The 27,397-nt window shown below is 43.9% G+C and overlaps 1 protein-coding gene across 1 annotated transcript in view; it reads right to left on the reverse strand.

The window, feature by feature from the left end:
• Positions 1-9,699: 9,699 nt before the first annotated feature.
• Positions 9,700-27,397, reverse strand: part of LOC107123562 (allantoinase, mitochondrial-like) — a 30,274-nt gene continuing 12,576 nt past the window's right edge. Inside the window, exons 3-12 of the mRNA XM_015426808.1 lie at positions 24,773-24,924; positions 22,155-22,269; positions 20,601-20,747; positions 20,066-20,111; positions 18,848-18,941; positions 18,025-18,211; positions 15,178-15,316; positions 13,579-13,751; positions 12,289-12,321; positions 9,700-9,907 (exon numbers count right to left, since the gene is read on the reverse strand). Of these exons, the coding sequence (XP_015282294.1) occupies positions 9,746-9,907; positions 12,289-12,321; positions 13,579-13,751; positions 15,178-15,316; positions 18,025-18,211; positions 18,848-18,941; positions 20,066-20,111; positions 20,601-20,747; positions 22,155-22,269; positions 24,773-24,924 (1,248 nt within the window). The 3' untranslated portion in view covers positions 9,700-9,745. The remainder of the gene's footprint in view (positions 9,908-12,288; positions 12,322-13,578; positions 13,752-15,177; positions 15,317-18,024; positions 18,212-18,847; positions 18,942-20,065; positions 20,112-20,600; positions 20,748-22,154; positions 22,270-24,772; positions 24,925-27,397) is intronic.

The raw sequence follows: 27,397 nt of genomic DNA on the forward strand, positions 1-27,397 counted from the left end.
AACCTGCTGCCTGCAGTACTAGGAATGAACTGCCCATCCCTGACCTTAAATAGATGACTCGTAGGGGCAAGAAAAACAAACAGATTGTTGATATGATAAACAGTGGGTCACTTCCCTCTAGTTTCCCTCCTCTTCTAAAACGATCTTCCAGTGAATCAGTGGCTGTTGAACTGGTTCTTGCTCTGTCACAAGCATCCAGGGACCAGTCAATAACACAACTTCTAATCTACTGAGTCCTTTTCACCTGAGAATTCTGCAGCTGTTAGGTGCTGAGATCGTCAACATTACACAGTCTTTCTGCTAATGACATTTCTCCTTGTTGTTTGGACAAGACAGACAGAAATCCCATGTTTGTCTAGGCTCTTCAAAAGTTGCTTCCTTCACAGATTGGTGAACCATTCTGCAGGAGTCCAGTTACGTCCTGAACCAGTGAACCCAATTTAGATTCAATAAAATCTAAATAAGTTTTATTTTTTGCAGATGTTAAGGGTCCATCGGTTAAGCGATCCTTGTTAATAGCTAGCCAACAATAGCAAATCCTACATTAATAGAGTGTGCTAATAAATAACCATGCTTGTCTCCTTTTCCCTTCCTGATTATTGTTATCCCAGAGCCTGAAAAAATATTGTTATCCCAGAGCCTGAACTAGCAGAGACTGACCAAGAGAGAGATCTTGGAGTCGTCGTAGATAACTCACTGACATTGTCAAGACAGTGTGCAACTGCAGTAAAAAAGGCCAATGCTATGCTGGGGATTATTAGGAAGGGAATTGAAAACAGATCAGCCAATATCATAATGCCCCTATATAAATCAATGGTGCAACCTCATTTGGAATACTGTGTACAGTTCTGGCCACCACACCTTTAAAAGGATATTATAGCATTGGACAAAGTGCAGAAAAGGGCAACTAGAATGATAAAAGGGTTGGAACACTTTCCCTATGAAGAAAGGTTAAAGCGCTTGGGGCTCTTTAGCTTGGAGAAACGAGGCTGAGGGGTGACATGACTGAGGTTTATAAGATTATGCATGGGATAGAGCAGGTAGAAAAAGAGGTACTTTTCTCCCTTTCTCACAATACAAGAACTCGTGGGGACTCCATGAAATTGCTGAGCGGTCGGGTTAGAACAGATAAAAGGAAGTACTTCTTCACCCAAAGAGTGATTAACACATGGGATTCACTGCCACAGGAGGTGGTGGTGGCTACAAGCATGGACAGCTTTAAGAGGGAATTAGATAAGCATATGGAGCAGAGGTCCATCAGTGACTATTAGCCACAAGATATCGATAGGAACTCTGGGGAAAGTGATGCTTTGTATTCTTGATGCGGGGGGGGGGGCAACAGTGAAGGGCTTCTAGGGTCCTGGCCCCACTGCTGGACCTCCTGATGGCACCTGGTATTATTGGCCACTGTGTGACAGAGTGTTGGACTGCATAGGCCCTTGGCCTGATCCAACATTGGCTTCTCCTGACCCAAAGAAATAGTAACTTGCCCTTTGCGGGGAGGGCGGGATACAAATCAAACCAATAAACCAACAAATAAATACATTGTATTATTCCAGGGATTTATACTTCCATTCTTTCCCTTCATTCTAGTTTCCTCAAATGTTTCTGTCACAAGATTTTGTGCATGGAATCCCTGTCTTACAAATATATATCCATAACCTTTAAACCTCCTGGAAAAGTGGCTTCAACAACTTACTTGGAACTTTTTGCTGCCTCGTTTCAAGCCACAGAAACAGGGTCCGTTAAAATCTTAACAAGAATATACCAAATGAATAGGGGAAACAAAACAATGGCCCACAGACTGGAAATGCTCGATCTACATGCCGGTTCTGAAAAAAGATGTCAAATACTGCAGCAATTATTGGACCATAGAATTAATTTATCATGTCACTAATGCTCAAAATCTTACAACAAAGACTGTTTTTGCCAGATGTTCAAGTTGGATTCAGAAAAGGAAGAGTCATTAGAGATTTGTTTCACAAACGGTTGTAAGAAAGAGCAATGTTCGGACCCCTTCTAATCTCTGTCCCATTCCAAGGAATGACAGTGTGTAGGGCCAGTTAATTCCCTTCTCTTTGACCCTGATACTGTGTTATGCCGGGTCAGTAAGAAATAAGAACACATTTCTCCAGGAGAGTAATCCTGAGGGGATGCTTTGAGCTGGCATGCTTTAAGAACTAGGCCACACGCTAGATTTGATCTTTTGCACAGGGCTTGATCTAAATAGCAAGGTTGTTTGTAAATCAGTGTCATGGTTAGACCACTTCCTCGTAAGGGTTGGTTTGGGGATGACCATTCCCCTCTGCAGAGGCAATGAGCATATTTATTCTCACCTGCAGAGACTAATGAATCTTGATGGTTTCCAAAATGCTCTGTGGGATTTATCTGGACCTGCCCGTAGTTATCTCAGTAGAAGTCTTCAGGAAGCTATCAGGCGGATTGCTCCCTGCTACCCTCATGTCTCTGTGCCTCCTTGGTATAAGGAGAGTCTAAGAGATTTTAAGAGGTTGCTCAGACAGCTAGAGCAAATTGGTGACAAACTATGGATGAAGCTGTGAGAATACACTAGAGAGCACAATTGAAGGCCTATGAGGTGGCAGTGAAAGTGGCAAAAGAGATTATTTTATCACCTCCATTACGTTCACTAGCTCAACCAGCTCAATTATTCCAACTGGTTCGACAATTGACCATCCCTTTGGTGTGTCCTAAAACTGGGATTGATTTGGATCTCAGCTATGATTCATTTATGAATTTTTTGTGGATAAAATCTCTTAAGCTATGTCTGGAGTGGCTTCTAAATTTTGATAACAGTAGTGGGATGGGGGCTGTGCTTCACCATTGGGTTCTTTTTAGGATTCTTGTGGCCTGCTCACCCTTGTGGATGTTGACAGAATCCTGACAGCTGTGCTCCTTGGATCTTTGTCCCTCAGGGCTGGTAAAATCATGCTGTGATGTGGTAAGTGGCAGTTTCCCTAGCTCCCTTAAGGAAGTGATTGTTGGACCTATGCTATAGAAATTCTCCTTCGATAAAAAGGCGCTGGCCAATTACTGCCCAGTGTCTAATCTACCTTTTCTGGAGAGGGTAATTTAGCAAGCAGTGGCTGGGCAGCTCCAGGTTTTCCTGGATAACTGCTCTGGACCCTTTTCAACTGGGCTTTGGGCTTGGCTTTGGGACAGCACTGGTCACTTTGGTTGACAATCTCCATTTACATCTGAATAAAGGTATGGCAATCTCCATTTACATCTGAATAAAGGTATGGCAATCTCCATTTACATCTGAATAAAGGTATGCTGTTAATCCTTCTGGATCTATCAGCAGTCTTCAATACAGTTGACCATTTGGAACTCATTGACTGCCTTGCCTCTCTGGGGGTAAGGGGCACTGACGTTAGTTGGTTCTCCTCATTCCTCCAGGGAAGCTCTCAGAGGGTTCCTATCAGGGAGAAGAGGTCTGAATTATAGGGTCCCACAGGTTCAATCCTCTCTCTGATGTTTTTTAACATATATATACAACCTCTCGCCAAGATCGTCAAGAGGTTTGGTGTTGGATGCTATCAATATGCTCTTGACACTCAGCTCTTCCTCCTGCTGGATAAGCAGCCCCTGGCAGGGCTCTCAGCACTATCCCAGAGTCTGGAAGCGGTAGTTCAATGGTTAAGGAGGAGCTGGCTGAAGTTGAATCCATCCAAGATGGAGCCTCAGGGTCTGGTTGGATTCTGCACTATCACCGGATAAACAAGTGTCCATAATAGCATGGGGAGTGTTTTTTCACCTATGCCAAGCCTGCCAGCTGTCTCCTTATTTGTCTCAGTCAGACCTTGCCACATTGATCCATGCAATAGTTATCTCCAGATTGGACTACTGCAATTTGTTCTGTGTAGGGCTACCCTTGAAAACATTTCAGAGACTGCAGGGGGTCCAGAATGCAGCTGTCAGGTTGCTGACTGGAACATCATGGTCAGCTCATATTATTCAAATTCTGTAGTAGCTGCACTGGCTACCAAATTCAAGGTGTTGGTGCTAACCTTTAAAAGCTCTTAACAATCTGGAACCCTCATGTCTACGGGACTGCCTCTCCTGTTACAACCCCACTGTGCTCCCTTTAGTCATCCTCTATGGGCCTCTTGCAGCTTGGTTAGCTGTCACTAGGGGAAGAGCCTTCTCAGTTGTGGCCCCTACTCTGTGGAATGCACTCTCAGATGACACCTGTGCCCTGCCAGATGTGTTTAGTTTCTGCGGGGCATGCAAGGTTGAATTGTTTAGGTTGGGCTTTGGAGGGTAACCACCTGTTTGGGGTGTTTTTATTTATTTATTTTTCCGATTTATACACCGCCCTACCCCGTCAAGTCAGGCTCAGGGTGGCTTACAGAAGATAGTGCTATGGTGATAGCCACATATTTTAGTAGTTTAATATTTTAATTTTAATATTTTAATATAATTATTTGTTTTTATGTTGTTTTTACCTTATTGCTTTTAATGTTGTAAGACACCGCAAGCCCCTATGGGTGAGCCAGTCCCCAGGTGGGAGCAAGGGATCCCCCGATTTCATGGGCTCCTGCCCACCGCCAACCAGCTGGCCAGTGGGGGGAAGCCCTGCTCTCAAGAGCTACCACCAGCAGCTTAAAAGGGCACTCAAGAGTGGTACCTTCAGCACTATTTTAATCATCTCCTTTCTGCTAGCCCAGTCCTGCTGTATACCACCTAGGTCATGGTGAGTCTTTCAAAAGCATCCCTATGAGCATGTCTCCCAAAGGCTCATGGGGATACTTTTGAAAGACTCACCATGACCTAAGTGGTATACAACAAGACTGGGCTAACACATAGGAGGACTCTATTGAAGGTACCGCTCTTGAGTGCCTTTCTAAGTGGGGGTTCATGCCTGAACTCCAGTGGCAAATTCACTTCTTGGAGTTCATGCATGTGCGGCCCCTGTTCTTGCAAAAGCATTCAAAGGGTCCCTTTTGTTGTAAAATAGTCAAAAGTGTTTAATACTCAGACTATTAATGGATCCTGCTCTATTGGAAAGAAGATATTTCTTTGCTTTTAAAAACCTTTATTTCTAAGGGTAAAAGGTATACGGGATTACTACAAATAAACATAACACTAACAGCTACATTTTCTAAGCTGCCTATAGTCAAGACTAGCACACAGATAATGGAGAAACTCTCCTTCTTCTTGACCCCTAGAAAGGAAGTCACCTGAAACAAATGACCAATCTGTATCACAGTAGAAAGCTACTTTTCCCGGGCTAATTCCCCATTGGCTCAGTGCCAGGTATCCCTTCCAGGTCGGTCTAAACAATAGCAATACTAGGCAAACAAGTTAACCCTATAATAACTGAATTGTCAGACCTTGTAAACGCATACATTTCCAACACCTTTAAATGCTGTTTGCAAGAAGCGGGGTGGGGGGTGGGGGGGGTGAACTCTAGTGACTAATTTGCATGCGGTATGCTGGTCCCCAATGTGATGATGTCACTTCTGTGCGATGTCATCATGTTGGGGATGTCACCACCTCCTCCAGGAACACCCCCCAAAAGTCCTCTGGCGGTGATGAGAAAGGACCTGGCAACCCTATGGGAAGAGCAGCCATGAAGGAGCTAGAAAAAGATTCTTAAGTGTAAAGATGCGTCCTTGGCTCTGATCCATGCAGCCGGTCTGCTCACGCTGAGTAGTGGGACATAGCTGGTAGGTGCCTCAGCTGAAGGCCTACATTTATACACCCCCCACTCCTTTTTGTGAGCTTCTAACTCTCCACTGGTGGGCTTTGGGTATTTGGTGGACTCAAGGCTCTGATCCATACTATTGCTCCACTCACACTGAGCCATGGGGCCTAGATTGTGCTGTGTGCTCCTTGGCTGAGGGCTTAGATTTAAACACCCCCACCCCTCCTTTTTGTGATCAACTCTCTGGACTGAGGTTTGGGTGTTTTGTGGGCCAGGGATTGGGTGTCAAGACTCTGGGGTGGTCTCAAGGCTTCAGCACCATGAGGGTGAGAGCAGGTGGAAGGGGTGATCATCATGGGGAGAAGATCTCATCCTCCTGTGTACTGGAGGGCCCTGTCCCTGGGCACCAAACACAGCCTCCCACCTCGGAGGACGTTCCCAGCATGTCATCAGCAGGGGACTCGGAGCCTTCTTCCTCTGCTCCATCCATGGAGCTCTCATAGGACACTAAACAGTCTTTGGCACTGCCCAAACAGCAGCAGTTGCTAACAGTGTTTGGAAGGGAGAACTCTGATGGCAGTAATTCGGTGTGTAGGTGTGTGAAGCATCCACACCTTCCACATCTCAACTCCCTGTTGCTCCTGCTGCCATCATTGGTAGGCCCTCCTCTCCCAGCCCAGTGACAGAAAGCAGCTGTGCCCCCCACCTACTCCAACCACGGCCATGGGGTCATGTTTCCAGGCCACTATGTGGATATACTTCCTCACCCTCCCCAGTGACCCCTGTGTGGTGGAGTGCCAGGTGTGCCATGCCCATGTCCAGAGTGGCAGGAAAACCCAACATCTGTTCTCCACCATTCTCCAGAGGCACCTGTAGAGGGTGCACCCCAGTGTGTTGGTGCCAGAGGAAAAAGTGGCAGCCGGTGGGAGGTGAAGGAGGCCCGCTCCCTCTTGCAGGGAGAAGCCGGGGGGGGGGGATAGGAGGCTGCTCAAAGAATGGCTCTGGGTGCTGTGGTTGGGACCCCAAGGCAGGTCACCAACCAAGAGGTCATGCCCCCTGGGACCCTGACACTGCCAGGCAAAAGGGCAAGGGGGAGAGCTGAGGAAGCACTCATGCACCTCGTTGGCGAGATGATTGCCATGGATAGCAAACCCTTCCCCCTCGTGGAGGGCATAGGCTTTTGCTAGCTGCTGCACCACCTTGGACCCTGGTACACCATCCCCTCAAGAAGGACCATGAGCTGGCAAGTCTTGCCTGCCACGGACAGCTCCGCAGTGGCACTGGTCAAGGGTGAGCTTTCTAGAGTGCAAGGCTGAACCCGTCCACTTCACGGTGGACCTCTGGAGTGTCCGGCAGCATGGCTACCTCTCCCTCACCACCCACTGGTGGCAACTGAAGGATCTCTCTGTCAGTGTGCTTCAAGGGCATCATCTGCCTGGCACACATGCTTCTCCTGGTGGTGAGGGATGCTCTGGGTCTTGGGAGCACTGTCAAGCCCCCCTGGGATGCTGCCACCCTCGAGCTTAGGTCCCTGCTCAAAACCTGCCAGCACCTGGCCTCCCATTTCTTGCGCAGTCTGTGTGTCTGCTGCATGAGAGACAGGGGGAGGGGGATGAGCCTGAACACCAGGTCATCCACTTCATGGCCACCTGCTGGAACTCCACCTATACCATGATTGTGCATTTGGTGAAGTGGAAGAGTGCGGTGCAGGATGTCATCTCCTCCGTGACCATCCTGCATGGGGAAGAGGAGTTCACCCTCTCCCAAACGGTGCATGTCCTCAAGCCATTCCAGAACACCACTGACATGCTCTGTGCCCATACGGCCAGCCTGGGGCAAGTCATTCCCTGGTTTGAGGGCTCAGCCAGGTGCTGGCTTCTGCACTGCAGCCGGGCGCTGGGGGGATGGCTGTTGTCCTGTGGGTTGCAGGCAGGCATCACCAGCAGGTTGCATGCTCTCTGCAATGAATGGAAGTGCAAGCTGGCCTGCATGTGCGACCCCCAGATCAAGGGCGACATCATTCTCCAGCATCGCAGAGCTCATGGACTGGAAGTGTGAGCTTGTCTGAAGAAGTGGACTTTGCCCATGAAAGCTCACACTTTGAATAAAAGTTTGTTGGTCTTAAAGGTGTCACTGGACTCAAACTTTGTTCTGCTGCTTTCAGCCCAACATGGCTACCCACCATAAAGCGTGTGAAAGCTGGACAGTGAAGAAGCAAGACAGGAAGAAAGTTGAATCATTTGCAATATGGTGCTGGAAGAGAGTTTTACAAATGCCATGGACTGCTAAAAGGACAAACGAGTGGGTTCTAGATCAAATCAAGCCTGAGCTCTCCCTAGGAGCTAAAATGACTACACTGAGTCACTAGAAAAGACAATAATGATAGGAAGAATCAAAGGCAACAGGAAAAGAGGAAGACCCAACAGGAGATGGATTGATTCAGTCAAGGAAGCCATGGGCCTCAGTTTTCAAAACCTCAGCAAGGCTCTAAATGGTAGGACGTTTCTGAGGTCATTAATTCATAGGGTTGCCATAAGTTGGAAGTGACTTGAATGGTACTTCTCACACACACACACTAAGCAATGTGGTGTCAGACTGAGATGAATAAATCTAGCATAGGGACCAATGAACTGTGATCCATTTTGGACTCAAAGCAATGGGTCTAACAATGTAACTCTAAGCAGAGTTACAGCCTCCGAAGACCATTGAACTCAATGGGTTTAGGAGGGTGTAACTCTGTTTAGGATTGCACTGTAAATTAGCTTAAGTGAAGGTACTTTGACTTAAGTGGCTGGATCATTTCCCATCCATTTTCCTTTTGGGTTTTTGCATTTTTAAAAAGCTCTTTGTGAGTCACTTAGTTCTGAGCAGAGTATCTTACTGGCAGAGTATCTCACTGCGTTTCTGATATGAAGCTTTCTCCTTTTGCATTTAGTGCTTCTGTGTATGATCCCTTGCCAGCTCCCAGCACTGTTGTCTAGATGGTCTGGCATCCTTTCATTCAACAGCATGTCTCCGTACCCAGGGGTTGTCAAGTGAAGGCAAACATTTTTACAAGGGAAAGTGAAATGATTCAGCGTTGCTTAGCTGGCAGAGACAGGACTGTTTATTTTATTTATTACAGTATTTATTACAATATGTATATGCCACCTTTCCCACTGACCGCAGACCAGAAACTATTTGCTGCATCAAAGACTCACTTGGTCTGCAATATGGTTTACATTGACACTATATGAGAAAGGACTTAAAATTAAGACACCGCCCCAAATAATGTAAAAGTACCAAACTCTGAAGATGCGTGATTCAAATGTATTAACCAGACATCCCATTTTGATCAAACCCTGTTTAGGAGATCAACAGTTCACTCCACGGATAAATGTGTTCCAATGTAAGCTTCTGCATCATGTAGTTTCAAATGACAATAATCAGTGGATACCTTTTATTGACATGTGATTGCATCCCCATGGCTATCCTGGTCACTGAAAGTCAGGCCCGTAGCTAATGTGGGGCCCACGGGGCCCGACCCCCTAGCATTTCTTCCGGGCCCCCTCCTATCCGGGCTGGCCCCAAATTGAATTAATGTTATTATTAGCTTTGATTTAATTAGCTGTACCCCCCGAGGCCCCCTCACCCCAAAATCCCTAGCTACAGGGCTGCTGAAAGTGCTGGGATTTGCTTGAGAATAAGCAGCAATAATAGAAAAATATTCCATATCTTTTAGGGAAAAAAAATCCTGCTGATCTTGATCACCTTTATTTATCTTACTGGCAAGCAAGAAAGGATGAGGTTTTGACCAGATCTTGGTCCAAGAATGTCTCTGTTTCTGTTCCATTTTCATATATACCTGATATATCAGCTGAAGCCATAGATTCATTTATTTATCTATCAGCTGTGGCAATATCTGAGTCCTCTGCAACTATTCTTATTGTGAGCTGACCTCAGTATGGGTTATGGGACGGTTTTTAAAAAATGTTCCTTGTTCTTTGCCACTCCAGTTCCTCCTGGAGCCTGCAGTTTTCTTTTGTCCAGGGTACTTTGGTTTGGCCAGTACATTTGTTGCTCTCATTTTTTCACTCACTAGTAATAAGGAGAAGCGGCTGTTGTTGGCATTTTTCTTTGAGTTACAAGCAGGTCTCCTTGTGGTTTGGGTGCAAATTTCCCATTCAGGTAAGCCAGCCTGCCACGGACAAGAGTTGCAAAGACCTCACCATGAAGTTGGAAACCCAAGTACGGCGTCAGCTAGGGTGATAAAGGAAATAAAGATAATGAGAATGTAAGAGCCTGAATCCGGTGTCTGTTTAAGATCCATACCCTAAGATGTAAGGTATTAAAATTACCCTCTCCCAGCATATCTGTGTTGGCAGATACCGATTTGGGTCAGTGGATAAAACAGGTAGATACAAAATGAATTTCGATGAGGCTAGTCTTCTGATACAGAGGCCTCCCTCAGAGATGACAAAGCTATATTTTCATGAGACTTCCCCTGCTGTTGAGAAGCCATCATGTTCTCGGTACATCCCCAGGTTCAGCTACTTCTTCCCTTCTGCCTTTGCAATGACAAACTCTCAGTCCTCTTCATTTCCTGCATGGATGAGCAATTCTGTCTTCTGTAGGGTTGCTGGGTCCCTCCTGGGAACTGGCAGGGGATTGGGGGGGGGGGCTTAACAGGAGCCAGAAGAGAGGCTCAGGCTACATCACTGGTGATGTGGTAACATCACTTCTGGCATGTACCAGAAGTGACATCATCACGTTGGGATGTCCCAGCAATGTTCTCGTATTTGAACAAAAACTCTACAGTAAGAAAAAAAAAAAGTCTTCTACCATAGAGTTTTTGCCAAATACCAAAGCATCACCTGAAAGTTACTGACATGATGCCGTCACTTCTGGAACATGCCAGAAGTAACATCACCACATTGCCAACCATGTAGCCTGGGCCTCCCTCCTGCTTCTGGTAAGTCCCCCTGCTGGCCAGCTGATTGACGGTGGGGGGTTGGCCCCAGGGGCAGTTAATCCCCTGCCTCCAGTGGGGGGGGGGCTGGCAATCCTGGTCTTCTGAATTCCCTGATTGTCAGTGTTCCATAAAGATAGTCTTCCCAGCATTGGCCAAAACAAGAGGGGCGGCAGAATCAAAATGTGCAGGGGAAAAATGGAAAGGGCAGTTTTGGAATTCTGACACAGGGTGGTGGGCACAAATATAAAATCATTTCCACAGGAGTTAGAGCCAACCACAAAATGAAAGGGAGTTGAGGTTATACATAGCTGTAATGGCAACACTTCCAACATTCCAGGCAGAAGCCATGTTGAAAAGGATGCCTTTTAATCTCCAGTGGCCAGTCAGAATCCCTGCTGGGCAAAAGCCCATCTGATCCCTTCTGCTTTCTAAAAACACCAGGCAGGCACCAGGAAAGGTGTTGGTGTGTGCCATGGTGCTCTGTTCTACACGGATCATCTATTTTGAAATAGCCATTTATTTACTCACCTCTTATGGAGAATATGGGCAATATTGTTGTCAGTCCTTTGGCTTGGATCCAGAGTACCGTTTCCATGGAAGCAAGGACTGTGGAGTGCAATTTTTGTGCTGTCCCCTTCCCAGCAGCTCAACATGCCCTTCATGCCATGCAGATGGAAGTGCTTGTGCCCACAGACACGTTAGTCCAGATCCAACACTTTGCATTGTAGCATGTTCTGCGTGGCTCTTTTCACATCATATTTGATGGTATTTTGTACTTAAAATGCAACTGCAGTTCCAGCAACAACATGTGTGGACTGACAAAAACATTACTGAGGCTCCCCTGGCGTATTATTCCCCTTTTAAAATGTTCTTCCCTGTGTTAAAACAGCTTCTGCTTAATTCATTATTTCCTTTCACAGGGGTGCCATCCTTGAATTAATTTTTCTAAGGTAATGGAGGTTTTAATGACTGCTTTTCTATTTATGCACAGTTATGAAATTACAATCTTGGAAAATAGAAAAGGAATGAACGGTGAGTTTTCCAGAAAAGAGAAAAGCAGTTGTTTCAGATGTCATTGGAATGAATGAGAGAGCAGGAAATAATGGCATAAATACAAAGTGAGAAAAGATTAAAACAAGTGATAATTGCAAAGAGAAGCAGAGCCTTTGCGGAACAGGATGGTTGGGGGATATGGAGGGGCAGCTGTCAGTGACAGTGTGATGTGGGTTGTCAGCTCTAGGTTGGGAAATTTCTGGAGATTTGAGGGTGGAGCTTGGGGACAGTGGCGTTTGGGACCTCTGTGGGATATAATGGCATACAGTCCACCCTCCAAACCAGCCATTTTCTCCAGAGGAACTGATCTCTGTAGTCTGAAGATCAGCTGTAATTCCAGGAGATCTCCACATCCCACCAGCAGGTTAGCAACCTTAGTCTAATGTCACTTCCAGGAAAATCCAGAAGTGACATCACACCTCTCAAGGAAGCACCCAAATGTCCATATAGTAAAACCATAGAGTTTCTGGTGATTCCTAGAGAAGCATGTCACTTCAGTGGAAAACCCCAAAGTGGCATCCTGCTGCCACCAACTGCATTTTTTTTTAAACACCTTTCTCCTGCTGGCCGCTGGAGTGCAGTAAATCAAGCAGATGGGGGTAGAATTATTCCGTACCTTATGCTTGTGATAAATTATTTCTTTATTCACCTGAGAAAAAAGGATAGAAAAGTTCTGTGTCAGATTAGACAGAATATTTCCTCAGTCCCGATATTCATGCTTTTGTACTGTGTCAAACAGAATTATAATCTCTTAATTAGTCTTGACCTTTATGCCCTAAGCAGTTTGGGTACAGAGATTATGAAGTATCACTTCTTTCCTCCCATCCCAGCCTGCCCCAGCTGAGATCAGTGAATGGGCCTTCCTGTCAGAACCTGCTTTGGCTGAGATAAGATTGGCAGCCAGTGATCCTGAAATCACTGTTCTGCAGTGCCTTTCAGTTGACTGACTGACTACTTTATAATGTTGCCAACTTCCAGGTAGGGCTTGGAGATCTCCCATAATTACAACTGATCTCTAGACTACAGAGATTGGTTTCCCTGAACAAAACAGACAGTTTTTGAGGATGGACTCTCTGGCATTATACCAGGCTGAGGACTCTTACCCCCCCCCCAACCCTATCCTCCCAGGCTTCATCTCCAAAACCTCCAGGTATTTCCTAACCTGGAGTTGGCAACTGTATTGCTTTGCCTTGTTCACTTTTATTTTATCCTCTATAGTTTTACAGTGATGTTTTAAAGTCTAATGGTTTTATATATTTTAAATCTGAAATGTTTTTATTGTTGATGTGAGCCTCTTGAGGACCCTAGAATATAGAAAAGTAACAAAGAAATCAAATTAATAAATAGTTGTTTTCCTGGCTCTGCCTGGTATTTATTATATCTCACCTTTGTTCTGTCATGGAACTCAAGGCAGTATACTTAAGTTCCCCACCAAGTACTGACCAAACCCAGATCTGCTTATCTGCAACAATATTACCTCATCATGTACCTTACAACCATACTCTGGGATATGAAATACAGTTTCACGAGTCACAAAAATGAAAATAAACTGATGCCTCAACTAACGTTATTACAAACTTTGCTTCTATAACCTTCACACCAAACCCACCAAAACAGGGAACAAGAACTAGACTCAACAGTGTGGTAACCATTGTGTGGTTTATATTATGTTGTGTCTTCTTTATATTAAATACTCCCAAAAGTAACTGGCTCTTGGGTTCTCTCAGGCACATATTATTCTCTATCTAGCATTATGAAACTGCCTTGTTTTCCATATTGACAACACATTGGGTCTTTTTAAATTTAATATTACTGATTAACTTTATAGCCCACCTTTCATTCTGAACCAGGTCCCCCAAACAACTCTCAAAATAACAATTTGACCCATGTTCGCATCCGTTGTTACCTCAAACTCCTTGTCTGGATTCCAGATTACTAAATCTGCATCCATCCCTGGCCGCAGTGACCCTTTGCGGTCTTCCAGTCTGCTCAGAACAGCAGGATTTTTGCACATTAGTCGCACTAGATCATGTAAGGAAAACCCTCTGGGTTTGGCAGAAGTCCAGAAGAGGGGGAGACCTGTGTGATTTCCAGTAAACATTTGGAGAAGAAAATATTGGTCTGGTTCATTCTCAGAGAAAAATCACTTGCTGTCACTCATAATTCCTTAGTCAGAAGATTTGCTAAAAGTCTACAAGAATGGGACCAGTTGCTATGAGGAGCTGAAGCACTGCTAAACATGTATACTATGGAAACCATATGATTCCCTAAGAGTCATATTGATCTGCAGCTTTTAGCTATTTTTAAGACAATTACTTAGAAGAACTGCCTATTAGGGATGGGCACGAACTGGGGAAAAGGTGGTTCATGGTGGTTTGCTTGATTACACAAACCATGAACTTGCACAAACCTTTCCCTGTTTCCCGATCCTGTTCATGGTTCATTCAGTTCATGAGTTCAGGAGGCCGTAAAGCAGCCCCCTCGCTCATTAGAGATGCCAAACTCACAGGGAGTCTTTAGCAGGCTCTCCTCCACTCGCCCTCCAGGTTTAGCAAAGATAGGATTTAAGATGTCTGAGTTATAGCCCCCCAAAGCAGGTGCCCCCAGAAAAGCTCAGCTCTAGCCTCCCCTTACATCAGCCATGCAGCAAGTAGTTCACACAACTAACTCCTCTCTCTTCCTGCTGCAAAGTGAAAGCAGCTGAGTCAGGGTGTGGTATATATACATCTGCCCCCATAGAACAGAATGGGAGCTCTGTGTTGGCTCCCAGAGCTGCCAATCAAGCTATGAACAACCACTATGGGTGTTTCTAGGGCTTTCCACAAGTCCACCCCCAGCGTTGTCTACTAGGAATTGATTGAATTGGTGCCAGGCTGTCTGGAAAACGAACTGTTCTAATGAAACAAACAAACCTCCATGGAAAAAAGGCGGTTCGTTTTTTGGATTCAGGAATGACATGACCAAACAAACCATGAACTGGCCTGGTCCGTGCTTGAACCACGTTTCATTCCCACCCCTACTGTAGATATTATAGGAAAGAAACGAATACCTCTGGTAAGGTGATACATGTGTACTTCATTGATAAACAAGTACATTTGTTAACTTGAGAATTATCATTTCTTCATTCACAAATATATACAGATCTAATTGATTAATGTGCTAAGTGTTCTACAATTGGGCAGTAGCCTTAATTTACATAGAAATATATTGAATTTGATGGGACTTAGTTCATAGTAACTATGTTTGGATTCCTGCCTCTGTTTTATTGAATCTTCCTTTAAAAAGAATTAGTTCAGTGAGTTTACACAGTTAAAAAAACTAATGGGTAGGAAGCTTTGAATGAGGGAATTGACCAGCTATGGTAAAGAAATGTGGGGCAACTGAATGTCAGATTTTTTTGGCTGTGAGAAAGGACCTTCATGTTTTAGCAGCATTTCTTCATAGAATGAAGACAACCAAAATAGCAGCGTATGTCAATGAACGATGGTACTCATAAACATCTTACCAAATTGTAGTGAGGCAATCCCTTCTTGGGCCTTGAGGAAATCTCCATTGCTCAAATCTTTCATCTCTGCAGAACATGGAGTGTGGGCTGAGACAACCATGTCTATTTGCCCTTCCTGCAAAGCTGCCCATAACTGCTCCTGAAGACATGAGAGAACCAGAGCAGGAAATGAATTCAAGGAAACTCTTTCACCTTTCTTTTTGGGCAAGATGAAGTCGCAGAGCTATGAGAGTGCCAGTAAACACAGGGCAAACTCACTGATATTCCAGCTAACAGAGAGTTAACTCATCTCATGCTAATGAAAAAGTTCAGGATAGTATCTAGTGAATCTAATAATGACAACAGCAGAGTTGCATATGATGGCCTTCTCACTTTGGCTTGTCAAGGCAAAATAGAATGAGCATGTAAAGGAAACTCTTTCATTTGATGCTTTGCATCTACAGATAGATAGGAAGACTGTAAACATGTTGATTCTTCTTGTCTTCTTAGCTATATTTCGTGGGCCATCCAATCATTTTGATCTATCTTAAGAACATGAGATGCTACTTTGCAGTGATTCTGTTCTAACCTGATGAAATGGTCCTGTAGAATAGTACTGGATGATTTGTCTCATCTTCTGGGCTCTATCCTGTGATTACTGCAAAGTTTCATCTTGTCTCACAATGCTATTTAATATCTATATTCAGCTGCTGGGAGAGATTATTCATCACTTTAGAGTGCAGTGTCATCAGTATGCTGATTATATCCAATGCTGTTTTCTTTTTTCATAAAATTCAGGAGCCTCAATTGGTTCCTTGAACCTTTGGAGACTGGAAGAGTATTAATAAACTGAATCCAGACAAGGGAAAGTTGATAGCTGTTGATTATCCTTGGGGCATGCACTCCTGTATTTTGCATTCTTGCATAACCAATAATCACACATATATTGCCTTCTTTAATATGTTGTCGAAGGCTTTCACAGCCGGAGTTCATTAGCTGTTGTAGATTTTCCGGGTTGTATGGCTATGGTCTTGGCATTGTCGGACCTGACATTTCGCCAGTAGCTGTGACTGGCATCCTCAGAGGTATAACACAGAAAGATGGTGAACTCTCTGTGTCAAGGTGAGAAGAAAAATGGTAGGCAGGTAATTTATACCTACTCAGGAAGGTGGGGTAGGGTTGAGTCATTATCTTGTAGGAGTTCCCCAAGCTATGAACATGTTAATGGAGGAGTTTTCCTGAGGAGGATCTTTTGTATATGGATTGTTTCCTGAGGAGGTGTAGTGCTACTGTCAGATGTAGAGCCTTTTGTGTTTTTCAGGACAGGAAACCATGTCCTATTTATTTTTAAACTCTCTTCTTTCCTGTTGAAATTGTGTTTATGTTTATGAATTTCAATGGCTTCCCTGTGTAATCTGACATGGTAGTTGGAAATATTGTCCAGCCTTTCAGTGTTTTGGAACAGAATACTGTGTCCTGTTTGAGTTAGGCTATGTTCAGCCACTGCTGATATTTCAGGTTGGCCAAGTCTGCAGTGTCTTTCATGTTCTTTTATTCTTGTCTGAATGCTACACTGTGTGGTCCCAATGTAAACTTGTCCACAACTGCATGGTATGTGGTATACTCCTGCAGAAGTGAGGGGGTATCGTCTGTCTTTTGCCTGTCGTAGCATCTGTTGTGTTTTTCTGGTGGGTCTGAATACTGCTTGAACATAGCCTAACTCACAGTATTTTGTTCCAAGACACTGAAAGGCTGGACAACACTTTTAATTACCTTGTCAGATTACACAGGGAAGCCATTGAAATTCATAAACATAAACACAATTTCAACAGGAAAGAAGAGTGTTTCAAAATAAATAGGACATGGTTTCCTGTCCTGAAAAACACAAAAGGCTCTGCATCTGACAATAGCACTACAGATAAGGTTAGAATTTCAGCATCCAATCCACACACAAAAGAACCTCCTCAGGAAACAGGAAACCTCCTCAGGAAACAATCCATATACAAAAGAACCTCCTCAGGAAAGCTCCTCCATTAGCATGTTCATAGCCTGGGGAACTCCTACAAGATAATGACTCAGCCCTACCCCACCTTCCTGAGTACGTATAAATTACCTGCCTACCATTTTTCTTCTCACCTTGACACAGAGAGTTCTTCATCTTTCTGTGTTTGTTTGTTTTTTAAACCCCTGGAGGGGTATTTTTATTTTTTCAATAAGGCTACAAACTACAAAGAAAAATATAGGAAGGGGAACTACAACTATGGATAAAGAAAAGATACCCACACTAACTAAAACCCCAAGAGTGGGAGACCCCCTTTATGTTAAACTTAATATTAGTATTAAAAGAGTTAGTAAAACAATATACTTGTAGAGTTCTTGTTTTTCACATTGTTTTTCACATTGTTCTGTATTAGTAAATTAGTTATTATGAGAGAACTTTCTGAACTTTCTGAGCATCTTATAGGGAGTAAGCCCTATAAGCTGTCTCCATGTCTTTTATTATTTCCTCCGCTGGCAAGCCTGTCACTGGACTGGAAGTCTCCATCTTTCTGTGTTATACCTCTGAGGATGCCAGTCACAGCTATTGGTGAAACGTCAGGTCCGACAATGCCAAGACCACGGCCATACAACCCGGAAAATCTACAACAGCTTCTTTCATTCTAACTGATTTTTTGTTGACCTTACTGTCAATTTCTTCATAGCAAATTCATCTTCAGACATACATCCTCTCACCTTCTAATTTACATTTGTAGTGTGTGTCCTTTGTGCTGACATGCTTTCCTCTACATCCTGTTCCCCTCATTTCCCATCAGGCCCTTATGCCTTCTCTTTCTCTCTTTCCTTTCCCAGCCCCCCAACATTCCTCACCTGGTTACTCTTCTCTCTGATAGGAGGGCAGCATTTGTAGTATGTGCCTCCTGGAGGAATGCATTCAGATGACAGGCTGAGGTAGTTGTGGGTGGTTTCTACGGTGATTGGTGCTCCTTTATGACGAGCATACTTGATAATGGGCAAGGCTTGAGCAGAGGACAGGTGAGTGATGTGGCATGGCACCCTGTAAGGTTGAAAGCAGGAGATGGTTAAGGTTTCATTGATACATCTCAGTCTGGCCGATCACTTTCGTCTGTGGCTTCTGTGGCAAATGTAGAGAGATTCTATAGTGAGTGAAGCATTCTGTATTCAAAGCATGGTCAGATTTGATTAAGCATCTTCAAGAAATAGGAACGGCACAAAAAGAAATCAGTTTACTAAATGTGAAAAGCTGTTTCTAAATTTCTTTTCAGAAGCATTTTTTCAATAACATTTATTTTGAGAATTTGAAATTTTCTAAAATTTTGTCAGTGTTCTAAAACTAAGTCCATGTGAGTTTTTCAGATGGGTAGCCATGTTGGTCTGCCGTAGAAGAGCAAGATTTGAGTCCAGTATCACCTTAAAGACCAACAAGAAGGTTTCCAGAGCAGGAGCTTTCTTTAGGTTCATGAGTCATGCCACAAGTGTGATACCTTGACCCTTCCTTGTAACACTAGTAATACGCGTTTTTACACCCCAAATACAGTTGACCATCAGGCACAGTTTTGCCATGGTTCCTACAGCTTGCCACTAGCTAGCTCTACAGACATTTCACACACCCAAACCACACTCCAGGAAAACAAGAGAAAAAGTCAAACTGGTAAGAAGGCCATTTTCTCACTTGTACTGGAGACAAAGTTCAGCAATGGTGAGGGTGGCTTCCACTTCCATAGTATCAGGGCGTGTGTCCAAGAATGTTCTGTACTCTGTGGTGTCTGTGTGGGCAGGGGGGAAAGAAATTAAAGAAATACACTTGCAACTATCACTTTAATGTTGTCCTCCATTGTTTTATTTATTTATTTAAAATAATTGTACCCTGCCTTATCTCTGCGAACTCAAGGCAGTTTACAAAATAGCTGAAGCTGCAGGACACAGACATCAAAAGTGTCCAGCAAATTAGAACGAATGCAACATTTAAAACAGAGCTAAAAGCCAGTACAGGCTTAACACAGCTAAAATAGTTTACCCTCCACCAAATGCTCTCTGGAACACTGCATGTCTTTAATATTATCCATCCTATGTCATACATCTCTGTGGTGGAGAAAGATTCACTTTAGAAGAACATTGGGATGTCAAGGGGCAATCTGGGACATATGCTGAAGGGATAAAAAAAGGGATCCAAATCACTTTGTAGATCTCTACTTCCCAGCTGACTGGTCATAGTCACACATTTAGATAGCAACATCAAATCTGTAACACACTACATTGGGTTGCCCTTGAAGGAGGTTCAGCGCATTTAGCTGGTCCAAAATGTGGCATCTAGGGTCCTTCTAGGTACCCACTGGAATCATATTAAGCTAGTGTTATTTCATCCATACTGGCCTCTGGTCTGTTTTCAATATCAATACAAGGTGCTGTTTTTGACCTTTAAAACCCAGAGTATCTGAAGGACCACCTCTGCCCATATCTACCAATGTGAGACCTGAGGTTGGTCCAGGGAGCCTTCCACTGGGAAGGAGCAGAGGTTTGACTAGTAGGAATCCAGTTGTTGCTCTCCAGATTTGGACTCCATCTCGCAAGGGATGAGAATGGCTACTTCCCAAAAGGTCTTCTAGATGGGCTTAAGATCTGCCCTTTTCAGAAAGCCATTGAATTAGAGGCAAAAGAAATGGAGAGGCAGGTGAAGTGGCACTATGGAAAACTGTCTTTTATTGATTTATCTTGTATTTTAATGATTTTACTGTTTTTAACTGACTCTTTATTGTACCTTAATGGCTTTTTATTGGTTTTATTGTATTTTACTCTGTTGTAAACTTCTTTGGGGACTTCTTGTTGAAAGGAGATATATAAAGTAACAAACTAATTATCTGCTGGCATCCAGAATTATCATCGTACATACCATCTTGCACAGGCATCCACTGGTTTGGCTCCTGTTCAGCATGGAACTGGGAAGAAAATTCCCAATAGAATAATTAACATAAAACTTTTTGAAGGTGCTGTAGGAAAGACAACAATACAGCATCTCTCCTTGTTGACCATCATCAAATTTGAAGCAAGGTATACTTTCACTTGAGAATTTAAATAAAATGGGAAAGGAGCCCTAAGGAAAAATCTGAGACTGCCCATATGATGAGACAGCAGTCATAACAATAACTTCCTTTTCTAGGACTTAGACATTTTCTAAGAATACGACGGAGAAGCTATTTCCTAGAATACAAACACTATGGAGGCTAATACAATTCATAGCAATGTCCTAAGGCTTAGCTGAATTGAGAGTCTCTGTTCTTTCCTCTGTTGTGGCCTCTCACACCCAAAAGTTAAGAGAATATAAATCTTACCACCCAAATTAGGACATTGTGGAGCTGTGATGAGACTTAGTAGTTCACCTCAAGCAACTGGACTGGCATAGAAGCCCAGGACCCTCAGAACCTTACCAGGAGCACACACTCTGTGTCTTGCAGTTCATTCATTGCCACATGCAAGTCCTGCAGACATACATGAGAAAAATCCTCCACACCAGTAGCCATCAGGAAGCACTGGAATCCAGGGACACCAGCTTTCAGCATCGGCTGGAGCTCTGCCTAACACAGAATAGGCACATACAGTCTCAGTGAGCATGAGGTGAAGATAACAAAATGGAAATGAGGCATCTAGGGTCCTTTCTGTCTGGGGGGCTGCAAAGGAATGGCCATGAGTTATATTAAGTTCTGTATCTAAAAATTGCTGCAGGCCATCCAGCCATAATTAGAACAAACTGCTTATTTATGTGAGTACACAAGTACCAGAATAATTACCCTCCCTCACATTTCTGGAAACTCAGCTAAATGATGGTACTAGGGACGGGCATGAAACGAACCACAAAGCATAATTCGTGATCAGGGCCGACCCGTTATTGTTAAGTTTTAAACTGTCGCCTAGGGCGACAGCTTGATGAGGGTGCCATTCTGGCCGTCTTTGTCCCCTCCTTGCCTCGCACAGGAAGCCTCCCTTGCCGGCTTCTTGCTCCGTCCACGGCAAGAGACTCCCCTCTTTACAGCCCCCCAGAGAGAAAGAGGGAGGTGGGGGGACAGGTGCGGGGAACAGCCTGGGACGACGGGAAAGTGCTGTTCGCCCTCTGCCACCCCCACCCTCACAGTCTCTTTGGAGCTCCTTTTGCAGCCTGACACAGGCCCCCTCCCCCTCTCCTTGAGCGATCCCACGTCCCTGCATGCATTTGCAGCTCGCCCCCTCAGCTCGCTCACTGTGGCTCCGGCACCTGCCCCCGTTCCGCCCTACGTGTGTGTGTGTGTGTGTGTGTGTGTGTGTGCCAGAATGTATCCTTGCCTAGTGGGTGAAAAAACCTGGGGCCGTCACTGTTCGTGATGAATTTTGCCCTGTTTGTGGTTCGGGAACCAAAATCTGTGATGGATCTACCATCACAGACTTGGGCTCTCTGGCCAAGAAAACCCCTTTAAACAGCTGAGAGGCACAGAGTTGCTCTGTGCCTCCTAGCTCCCAGCTCTCCGGGCACTCTGCCCAAGAAACCTCCTTTAAACATCTGAGAGGCACGGAGCAAACTGCAATGTGGTACAATGTGGAGCACTGTGGAGCAAACTGCATGTGGAGTAATTTGCTCCAAGCCCCCTTTAAACAGCTGAGCAGCACAGAGTGGTTTAAACTTTTAAACTGTGACCCACCTAAACTAGTCTATTTTGGTTCAGACATACACATTTGGAAACAAAAGCAGATAAAGACATTTTGGTAGACATTCTCACATTACAAAACACATACCTATTCACAGAATGCATCTGTGTGCATATAACTGCAATATGGAAAGCAGCTTAAAACTTCCAGTATAGGGAAGAACATGTTTTCACACTCTGTTTTATTGCCTGGAGGAACTCTTCTGTGTCTGGAATCCTCCCTGTTCCCTTTGCCTTCATGACCTCCCCTCAAAATATGTAAATACAGGGGACCTGATACAGTTGCATTACTAACTGGATACAAACCTGATTTCCAGGAATGATGCCACCCCAAAAGGCAACATCAATATAGCACTGCCCCTTGGCAGACAGCAGCTTGCTATCCAAGCCAGTCAAAGTTGTGGTTGGAGGACAGCTATACCTGAGTGATGGAGAGAGATGAAAGAGAAGGAGGTGTTACCCAGAAGGCCACTCAGCAGTGTGTTCCATTTCATTTCTGGTCCACACTCAAATGCAGCCTGTAATGTTTCTGAACCACTTAATACATTAACTGAAATTTCCCAAGAGTCCAAATCTGATGTCCACAAGACTTATTTGCACATAGTATGAAGTAAAGGAACCTCTCCCATTTTGTATAGGAGCCAGGTGAATCCTATAATGGCTCCTACTTTCTGACATTTTGTTTATGCTGTTTTCAAGGAGTCCACTATTTACAACAAAACTTTCTCGTCAACTTTGCAGTGGAGTTAAAGTGTCCTTACCTTTAATTCCTTCTTCAGTTTCTCCAACAATGTCATTCAATCAGTTTAGCAAAATTAATAGAATTGTCTGACCTCAAACCACTCCACCAAATAATCCAAATGCAATTTAATACAAGCAAACAGCACCAGTGGGATCCCTTTTTCAATATCAGTTAGCAAAATATGTGACAACATGTGACAAAGCTTGGCATATGATTGTGACCAGTAAGTTGGAACAACTTATATTCAAGTTTCCATTTTTCTTTGCACTTTCCCCCTGATTTTCATAACTGTTGTTTACATGTTTTGAAGTTATTTTGAAATCATTAAATAAATTCTAGGCCACAGTTCCTATTACATCATAGGGCTTCAAATAACAAAGACCAATTGAGAGTAATATTCATCATCAGTATAAGGAAAGTTTCCAAGATAGTTCTATTTCAGAGGGCATTGGGGGTGGGTGAACTCTCTGAGCAGATCAGGCTGTGTGTTTTTAATCTGTGTATTCTTTTTTGTTGTTGTTAATGGACTCTTATGTTTTGCATCTTTGAAACTTTTGGTTGCTCTGTAAGCCACCTTAAATCTAAAGAAATAAGGCAGGCTATATATTCTTAAACAAATTAACAAACCTCATCTTTGTTTTCGTCTTCCTCTTCCTTTAGAACACTCCCTCGCAGTCTAATTCCAGCAGAAATCTTCCCTTAATTGTACTTTGCTCTGTTTAATGTGGTGGCTCCTGAATTTTTTGTTTTTCTTTCTCCAGAATCACTTATTTGAATTTTTTTGCTGATAAATCTGTTTCACCAATCGATCAGATGCAAATGTTCACTTATCAATTAAGAGACCATAAGTTTCCCTATGCATGAGGCCATTTTGTTCCAGAAGATCTTTGATGGTATTATTTCCTGACCCATTGGTTTTAATCTGCGTATTTATGTTGTTATTCTTATTAAATATTACTATTCTGTTGGGGTATCCTTATTTGTTGTTATCATTTTGTGAGCTACCCAATATATTATTTTAATAACAGAAAAGCAGGACAGAAATTTTCTAAATTAAAATTAATAAATGTGAATCACCTGCCATGCAAAAAGCTGAATGGGGAGGGGATTATTGATGATGTAGTAAAATCATATGTATATTTGTGGAGAAGAATCAAAAGGGGGAGGGAAGTGGATTTTGAAATCAGGGTTCCCAGCCTGCAGGTGGTGCCTGGAGATCTCCCAAAATTACAACTGATCTCCAGATTATGCAGATAGTTTCCCCTGAAGAAAATGGCTGCTTTGGAAGGGCATTATACCCCTCTGAGGTTCCTCTAGTCCCCAACCCCACAGTCTCCACCTCCAGATCTCCAGAAATTTCCCAATCTGGAGTTGGCAACCCTAATTTGTATGATTCTGCATTGGCTTTTCCCTCCCTTGTTTTAGCAAACCCACAATGGAACAGAAATTCCCCTCTACATTGCATGTTGCTTTCACTGTCTTTGATCATCGGGCTTTTATGGTACCTTCTGCATAGATTTATGGCCGTTTTATGGCTGTTCATGGGTGACTTTGCAGTCAGTACAGCGTTGGCCTGGGGTATTTGAATATGGTTTTGAGCTGCACCTCTTCCTCAGTGTTGAGAAAATGTGGAGTGAATGTCAGATGCAGAACCAGCCTTTGATATGGAAAGTGAATGTGCAACTTCACGGTTCCTGGAAGATGCCAGAACCTACAATGAGCCAGCAGATGGCACTGCACAACCACAGATGGCATTTAGCAAAGCAGCCTTTTCTATTTATAATAGAGTAGAAGCCTTGTTTGGAGCTTTCCGAAGTGACTGTTGCAGAAATCTGTCAGATGGGTACAGAAGGAAAGGCTTCATATAGTGGTACACAAAGCAACAGTAATTGGCCAAAACAAAGGGTCTGTGATGTTTTGCTTGAACAGCTTCATTAGTTTTGGGGGGATTCTCCAAGTAAGTCACTATAGGGATGCATCTTAACAGACAAATAACTGGGCTTCTGAGGGGCTCTTGTGGAAAAAAAGAAAGGGCAATGTGATGAAGAAGAATCCCATGCCAACAATTATTGCTCTCTTATGTTGACTATGTGGACTGCACTGGCCTCACAGCTGCCTCTGCCTGCAGCACACCTGAGCCTGGCATAGCCATATTCCTCCCCACCCCCTTCTGGTACCATACAATGGCATATCAACAATGGTGGTGATGCCTCCTGCAGCTGCAGCCTTCGTCACTGATGTAAATCCTTCACAAGCCAAGTGTCCAGGCTCACATATGTTCACATGAGGGTCTATAATCCCTGGCATGACCACGAGGTCCCCAACATCCAGCACCTGTAAGAGAAGGGATCATCATGGAACTAGGAGTACATATAGCCGTGCCATCCTACATGAGTCAGTGCCAGCTTCTCTGCTGCACAGCAGGCTGTGCTTTTTCTCCTGCAGTGACACATTTTTACAAATCCAATGCAGATTTTTGGCTGCCACCATCCCAATGCTTTGGGCAAGCTTTTGGCTTAAAAGTGCCTGACGTGTGTATCTGGTTAAGCACTTATCTGTTGCCTTAAAAGAGCCATTAAAAAAAATAACCTTCAGATTTTGCTCTTGGCAGGAAAGGTGGGAAGTGCCCATCAATACCATGGGGGCTGGCCAGTTTTCATTCAGCACAGCAAGCTTCTGTGGGAAACCAGAAGCTCAATTCCTTGGGAAAGTTGTATGCCTTGCCAAAAGGGGGACACAATAGATGCACAGTGGACTCACCATTTGAACTATGTATATCTGTTTGCAGGCTCAAAGATAGTTACAGAACATGCCAAGGTGATCTTCCATACTGGAACCATGACAGGTCGTATACTTGTATACCGAAAAATACTTGCATTCTGTACAGGCTCTTTAGAATTCTGGATTTTAATTCAAAGCACAGTTTTAAAATGTGGCTTTTGAGAGTTGCCATGGAAAGCTTGCAAGAAGGATGGCACAACATTTGAAAGGGCCAAAAACTAGGAAGCATGCTTAAAAACTCAACAGCAAAAATCCAGTACATATTAAAGGGAGTATACCCATGCTACGGCAGATGGTGGCTCCCATTTGTTTATTTATTTTATTTATTTATAATTTAGATTTATAAGTTGCTCTGAGCAATGAACAACAACAATAAAACATATCATCCAAACAATTCCTACTATTTAAAAACTGATTAAAACAATTTCATAAATAACAGTAGTCAGATGGCATTGATACACCTCATTTCGACTGTGTCCCCCTCTCCTTGGGAGGTGGGTGGGAGCGTAGTTGGAGAGGGGGGAGAAGGAGGGAGGGGGTGCCAGCCAAGATGTTATAGTTTCTAAACATATTTCATAATTTATTTGATCATTGAGTTGCAAGGCTGGACTTCTTGTTAACAGCAGCTGAATCGGAAGAGATTTATTTATATTTCCCAGAATACCAGGAATGGTTTCCTAGATCTTAGTTTTTTTGTGGGAGGGTGCTCATTTGCCAACAAACTATTTTACTGTTATCTCTAGGAAGTGTACACAGAGTTCAAGGAGCCCCCCAATATCTTAAGGATTATTGTTTCTTATTGGTAAGGGTAAGCAATATTTTAAGAGGATTAACATTGAAAACATGGGGAATTCTTTTTCCCTTAAAGTTTTGTTTAGTAATTTTGGGTGTGTGTGTGTGTGTGTGTTTCCAACTGGTTGTGTTGTGTTTTCTTAATTTCCTGGCCCTGCATTCAGTGCTATTAAACCACTTTAAGGCTGTAGTGTAGATATACCCAAAGAGTCCTACAGCAAGTTAAAGACAAACAAAATTTGTTCTGACATGATCATTGTAGTTTTACTTCATCGGGTGCATTGGGATCAGTATTAGCAGTGTGGTGGGATACCATCCTAATGCTCTTCAGGCAGACATAAAACCATCCCACCTTTTAAAGCAGCTGAAGCAGAGTCCCACTAGTAGTGCAAAAAATCTCTAAGGAAATGTTTCATGTTCATTCCTGTCTGGGCAAGGCTAGCTGGAAATAGGCTCTGTTGAGCTTGGACCTTCAGTTTTTGGAGGAAGATGAAACTGTGTCTGAGAGAAGAATACTCTTGCCCAGGCCAGGGCTGTTTGTGGAGTCAGCCTGGGCGAAACAGGCGTTCAAGAGGGAAGCAGATAGAGTGGCAGCTTCTTCTTCCTCATATCTCTGCAGTAGCTGCATGTCAGATTCACCAGCATCTTTGGCCTGGGCAACACATGAAGACAGAAGTAGGCTGGGGTTTCCGGTTTATGGCAACACGCTGGCGGACACATCTCCTGGACCTCCCGGGGATGTGATCTGCGTACCAGCAGAAAGGAGGGGGGACGACGGGGCGCTACCCCCCCAGAACCTTGGCAAAAGGCTCCTAGCCATGGGGCTTTTGAGGGGTGGCCTCTTCGCCAGCGTGATGCTGGGGAATTGAGGTGCTCCTCTGCCCCGACAGTCCTGCCGCTGAGTGTCCATATGGATATAGAGCCACTGACCAGGACAAGTATCGAAGATCGAGCGTTTTGAAGTATGCCGAGCGAGGTTGTATGACCAACAATGAACTGTGAGTCGGGTTAAAGCGAAACGAGAATTTAAAAAGAAAGCTACCCCCTGGGAACAGCGGAAAAAGTGAGCGGGGGAGGGGCCCCTCCCATACGCATGAACTAAACAACGAAATACTAAGGGGGGAGCAGAAGAAAAAGCGTTGAAATCTGTTTTGAGAGACTTACCAGAGTGCGGATAAGCGTGTGGGCATATTTCAGAGACTTTAGCAACTTTCCTTTTATATATATATATATA

Source organism: Gekko japonicus, unplaced genomic scaffold (assembly GCF_001447785.1).
Source record: "Gekko japonicus isolate JY-2015 unplaced genomic scaffold, Gekko_japonicus_V1.1 scaffold14, whole genome shotgun sequence".
Lineage (NCBI taxonomy): Eukaryota > Metazoa > Chordata > Lepidosauria > Squamata > Gekkonidae > Gekko > Gekko japonicus.